General features: G+C 42.7%; 1 protein-coding gene across 1 annotated transcript in view; it reads left to right on the top strand. All coding sequences in view use genetic code 11, as the record gives it.

Moving 5' to 3' along the window:
* Positions 1–5741: 5741 nt before the first annotated feature.
* EGR_11071 (UDP-GlcNAc:betaGal beta-1,3-N-acetylglucosaminyltransferase) overlaps positions 5742–5912 on the top strand; it is a gene marked incomplete at both ends in the record, with an annotated part of 1788 nt that continues 1617 nt past the window's right edge. Inside the window, one exon of the mRNA XM_024500320.1 lies at positions 5742–5869. Coding sequence (XP_024345267.1) covers positions 5742–5869 — 128 coding nt within the window. The remainder of the gene's footprint in view (positions 5870–5912) is intronic.

Here is a 5912-nt window from a genome sequence, read left to right as displayed (position 1 = left end):
TTTTCGAAAGGCATTTGATAGTCGAGAAACTCCAACTGCCTTCCATAACATTTATACGTCATTTCAAAAGCTTAGCTAACAAAGAAAAATCTCTTACGGTGAGACATCGGCATCGGTAATGTAGGGCTAAACGCCATGTGCTCCCACTGTTTGATAGTAGTCTTGATCGAGATAAGAAGAGATCTTCTCAGACTCCATCGCATCTAATTACGAAATTTAGAGAATCCAGATCTTTTCAGCAATAAACCTGCCCTACAAACCAGCACAACATTCAACTTTCCGATGGTCAGGAAGGGAGCTGGACTTTGATGCCCAGTGTCTGTTAAGTGTACCAATCTGCAAGGTGTCACTGTTGCTGGTCGCGAACCCAGTTCTGTATGCATTTCGGATTGTAGTCATGATGTCAGTATCAAGAATTCAGCATGCAGAATCTGAGAACTACTTTCGTGGTCTAAGCACAAAAAAACCAAGATTTAAATATTTGCTGCCAGGCATATAACCGTCTTTAAACTGCTTAACCTGTTAAACCGGCCTAAACATCGCATGCTTCCGTAGGTTCGATGAACTCGTTCACAGGAAACTCCATCACTGCATGTGGTTGAGAACATAGCCAAAGCACTTTACTTGCCATCTTCTCTACTGACTTTGCGTGGGTTATGACTACCCACAAAACAGAAGCTGAGTAATGGCAACAGCTCACCTTCCTGACTTGTCACTGCACGTAGTGCCTTTTTGGTGTCATCTCACTTGTACGCGTCAAACTAAAGCTTCACTTGAATGGTTCTTGCAGGAACCTGACCTCGGCATATGCCCGATGTAGCCCCATAACTCAAGTTCTAGGTCTCAAGTGAATTTTGTCTCCCAACAGCAAGTTATGATCTCGAAGTACAAAACAATGATGCTCATATCTTTAGCTTATAAAAATAAGCAACACTGGGCATTTGGAGGTCCGGGGTTCTGCTTAACTTTGTTGGTAGGACTTGGGTGAATACAATGTCTGAGCAATAATTGCTAATTTTCTAATAATGCATCATTTACTCAATCAAAGTGCAATTTCCACTGTTGAACTAATAATTTACCAGCAGAAAACGTTTTGCCAAATATGCTTTGCTTTTCAGACACAGTTGGACGAAATTAGTTTTGCGTAAGTGATGGTAAAACACAGGACACATGTATGATGCCCATAGCGAGTGTCATCTGATGGCATTCATGGCATTACTTTGCCCGTTGGTGCGGATAAGTGTGGGTCAGTAAATTGGACAAAAAGTGGTTTATGTTGCTGAAATGGAGTAGGCGACTTCGTAACAAGTTAACTAGTAAGTCAAGTGAATTCAAATGGGTGAGAAAGAGGAATAAACTCGAATCAGCTGTACAAGAAGGGAATTGGGGATGTTTTTGGCACCTTCTTACTCTCAAAATGAATAAAATCACAAGGTATATGCACTCATGCTTACATCTCTAGGTATTTGCTCAATATTTTTGTAAGAAACTGCTTTATCTTACACGTTATGTATGGACGTAATGGACTTTGATCACAGGAATACTGCTTTCAACGTCGCAGGACCGCGCGCATGATTGTTCAAGACCACAAGGGAACTGCATTTCCCTTAATTCCATGCCCATATAACCAATGTGATTCAATTGTTACTCACATCTACCCTCAGTTACATATGTGAATATTAGGTTTAAATCACTAACAATCTGCATTCATGCCTACATAGACAGCATACTGACGAGGTAAAGCGCAAGATTCATACATTCATGCTCATTTGCATACAGGTATAACCCAATTAAGTAAAAAAGAAAACTGCAATCTCTTGCAGTTGCCTAGGAAGTTAAGCAGTGCAAATGAAAATGAAAAGGCATTCACGTTTATTTTGCTGGACGCACATCATCATCACAAGAAATCTGCATACATACTCCATTCGAAACGTTTGCGCACGACGTAAATTGTAAGATATTTTTGTCTACTCTCAGTTGCACAAGTTCATATTGGACTGAAATCCCAAGAAAACAGCATTCGCTACCTACTTTCACACTCATTTTGCTACTCACATGATCAAGTTAAACGGCAATAACTCGGCCATCGTGCATAACTGATATAATTCACAAGAAGTCTGAGTCCACTCTTACTGTTCTACCCACATAATCGACGCAAATAGCAAGCGGTCTGAATTCACACCTACTATCATGTGTAGAACATCTTCAGAAAAGCAAAAAATCTACATTCAAGCTCAAATTTACGCCTACTTGATCGAAATGCGTCACCAGAAAGTAGCGTTTTGGACTAATTCCATTTCTAAATGTATACAGTTGTGATTGAGGAGTGGTCAGAGTCACCCGAATCAGCCTAAGAGCTCAGGGTCCCACTCTTCATATACCTGTGCCTGTTTCCGTCGACTCCAACCTATTTGCATGTCCCAACCCAATCAGCACCTTCGATCTAGGGGTATGAAGGTCAGGGAAGAGTAGACAAACAAGAATCGTGCTACAAAATCACGACAAATCTGAGTCCACACTCACAGGCTTTCGCATACAGTTGATTTGATTCTCGAGACCTCGGCATTCACTCCCACTCACACAGGCCTGTAATAGACGTAAAATGCGAAATCTGCATTTTAGCCTACTTTTGCACATATATTTGATTTAAAATAGCGGAATATCAGCATTCACACACAATTACATAAGCGGAACTTAGATATGCATCCCATGGAATTTCTATTTTGTTTAAAAGCCAATGCAGGCATTCTATGCACGTACCATGGAAGCTGCATTTCCGTTCTCTCATGTACACGGTGAAGTTAGTTAAAATCGGAATAAAACTGCTTCCACGACCTCTCACATTTGAATAAGTCAATCCAAGTCACAAGAAATCTGCGTATGTGCTCACATGCATATGCATATAGTTTATATTAATAACTAGAAAACTGTACCACACCTCACTTGCGTAACCCAAAAATGGATCAAACTACAAAACATCTGCATCCGCACTTACTTACATAAGTATGAGTACAGTTATTTTTCAGAGGATCTGAATCCACTCTCCTCTACGTAATTATGGCAATAAATTTGAATTGCAAGAAGGCTGTGTCAGCAGTTGCCTCGAAGTGGTATTCCGATCTGATAACTTTCAGTTCTTATGGTAAAGTGTCTGCATTCTGTCGAGACTTCTAAATGAATGTGTGATAGATTAAGATTCCTGAGTTGATGGCTATGTTGATGGAAGAAATAGTGTGCAAAGCACACATGGTTAACTTGCGTGGGCTTGTTGGTTATCAGAAGAGAGACTGACGTAGATTAAGACTACGCCTCAGTGAGGGCTTTCAGTTGCACTTAATTGCGGTAACTGATTAGCTTTGGCCTTTAAGTAGTCAAGAGAGGATTTAGAGCAACTTAGAGTGGATCTGGACCACTCAAAGAGGACTGAGTTAGATGATGACTCCCTAGAATGTTCGCAGACCGGCAATACAGTGAAACCTCCAGGTAGTCAAAGAGAAAGGTATACTTGGGTTGCAAACACCTCAGAAGCATCAAGTCGGTATTGTCGAAGGAAGGCGAAGAATTCTTAGAAATTGACTACCGTAGCTTGACCTCAAACAGAGTTATGTTAGACATAACGCTACACCTCCACTTCACTGGACCAATCGTTGATATCACTCGCACTGTTCTGCTAGATGCCTGTTTAGAGGAACCGGAGATGGCACCTGTTATGCCCACATCCACCTGCAGTCATGAAGACGCCACAAGTGCTACTCCACCTGCCTAGTCACCGGAGACTGCCAAAGACCTAGGTGACTTAGGGTTAACGGAACACATTTAACTTAGGCGGAGTTCTATTGCTATTCATGCCAATATGTCATGTCGCAAAATCGAATGTCTATGTGTGATCCTCAAGCAAACGGCCAAGTGGAGAGGTCAGCTGGAGAGGTTAGCGGCTGTCAATTTCACAGCCAATATCTTACAAGAATCTCTGCTGACATTTTAAACCACACGAACTACTCGCAATGCCCAAACAACTCGCACGACTGGGAATGATCCTGTACGCAACCGCCAATCACCAGCCGAACGATACTGGAGAAGACCCTTTCTTCGATCGGCACAATGATGACCGTATTGTTGTGCAACGATTCCAAAGGTCATCTGCCTCAAGTCTGTCCGATTAGCAGTCGGAACACCTTCGATACTCCTGTGGAAAATTCTACACAAATTTAGAAAAGTCATTGTGCAATAATATGGGAAATGAGTCCTGCGGTCAGCCGCGTGTACCATACATTGGGGAAGCAGCAACATAAAATATTGCTTTATCGATGAACACACCACCGGACACTTTTCGGATACCGCCTCCACCTATGGACTCTGCTTCATTGAACGAAACACAGGTAAAGATCCATGCCGATCTACCACTTCTTTTCGAAGGGAAGAATAGAGAGATGCAGGTGGTGGCTCCATTCTTAGTAAAAGTTCCCGTTTCCACCTTCTAGAAATGTTTATTTTCTTGACAAATTCTTGATCGTTCTACATAGTTACACTTTCTTCACCCTCGCATGCATAGGTGAATTGTGACTGCGACCACGTGTAATGCGATTCAGTACATGTGGCGTGACCTGGTTGGGCTGAGGTGAAGTACGGACTTGGTAAACGTCTCTGTCGCTTCACTGAACCAACGAGGTATCATGCCTGAGGTTAGCCAAGCGTGAATACAGCGTTGATGATGTTGTTGTTTACAGCATAGTAGAGGGATTTTGGCTCACCTGTGCTCAGCAGACGATCGGGCAAACAGACCTGAAGTCTAGCAAACGAGTGCAGATTTCCAAGTCAGTGGATGACAGGAAACCAGAGGTGATGCTGGTATATTTGAAGCGATTGCCAGTCACGGACTCCAGGTTGAAGTGCTTGAACTGGTCTCCAATCCTTCATGCATAGGCCGTGTGGTCCTCATCACAGCACCTTGTCAAATTCGGACAGTTGAAATGCAGATGGAACAGTGTCGTTTGTTCATCAAAAAATGTCCTTCAGTAAAGACACGAATCAGTTGGACTTCGCATACATTGAACACATGGACAGAATGGAGTTTGTGTATTTCTGGCATCGACTCATCTGCTCCAAGTTTCCATCGCAAAAGTCGGACATTCCACTCTCCACCCGTCATCCGTGTCACTAAACTCAGATTTGCACTTTTGAGCAGATAGCAGTGTAAGCAGGACTGTGAGTACCTGCAGCAGTTTGAGCCTCGACGATTGTCTACACCGAATTTCTTTTCGTCATTTTTTCGCACTGTTTTGCCTATATACTTGTAGACTGGATCGTACGCAGCTCACTGCCAGATTATCAATGGACACGACTCCAAAGTAATGAATAAGTGAAAGGGTATACAGTGGTTATGTACGTGCCTGACGGCTAGCTACTAGTGGTTGCCTGCGTGTGAGTCCGTGCGCTAGTAATGGTAGTTACGCGTTGCTATCGCAACCGGCTACTGAGGCTTGGCCGCATTGGAGCTATTGTAAGCAAACTGGCAGCGAAAATGTACCTATACTTGATATGAGCCAATCAGGAGGAAAGGTGTTAGAGCACGACTCTCTTTAACTGGAAAGTATTGGAAGTGGAATGAGAATGGGATCTGAGGGTGCAAGTTATCCCCATCACAACATCGACAAGTGTGACTGTTCCAGCCACATTGCCTGATGACTGCAATAACAGGAATAAATAAAACAATTGGAATCTAGAAGAAGTAATACAGCTTGATGTTACAGAGCAGAGACAAAGTAGCAAGTGTCAAGGTCGAGACTTCACACATATCTCATTGGATACCCATCAAGGCATTTCATCGTGAGCTAGTTTCTCTAACCAATAGTTGGCGAGATCAATTAAAGTAAATTCAGGACCCTACTAGGTCAGGATAACGCTATCAGCTC

Source organism: Echinococcus granulosus (genome assembly GCF_000524195.1).
Source record: "Echinococcus granulosus chromosome Unknown EG_S00360, whole genome shotgun sequence".
In the NCBI taxonomy this organism is placed as follows: domain Eukaryota; kingdom Metazoa; phylum Platyhelminthes; class Cestoda; order Cyclophyllidea; family Taeniidae; genus Echinococcus; species Echinococcus granulosus.
The sequence above is the reverse complement of the archived record's forward strand: the minus strand, read 5'-3'. Positions and strand labels throughout refer to the sequence as shown.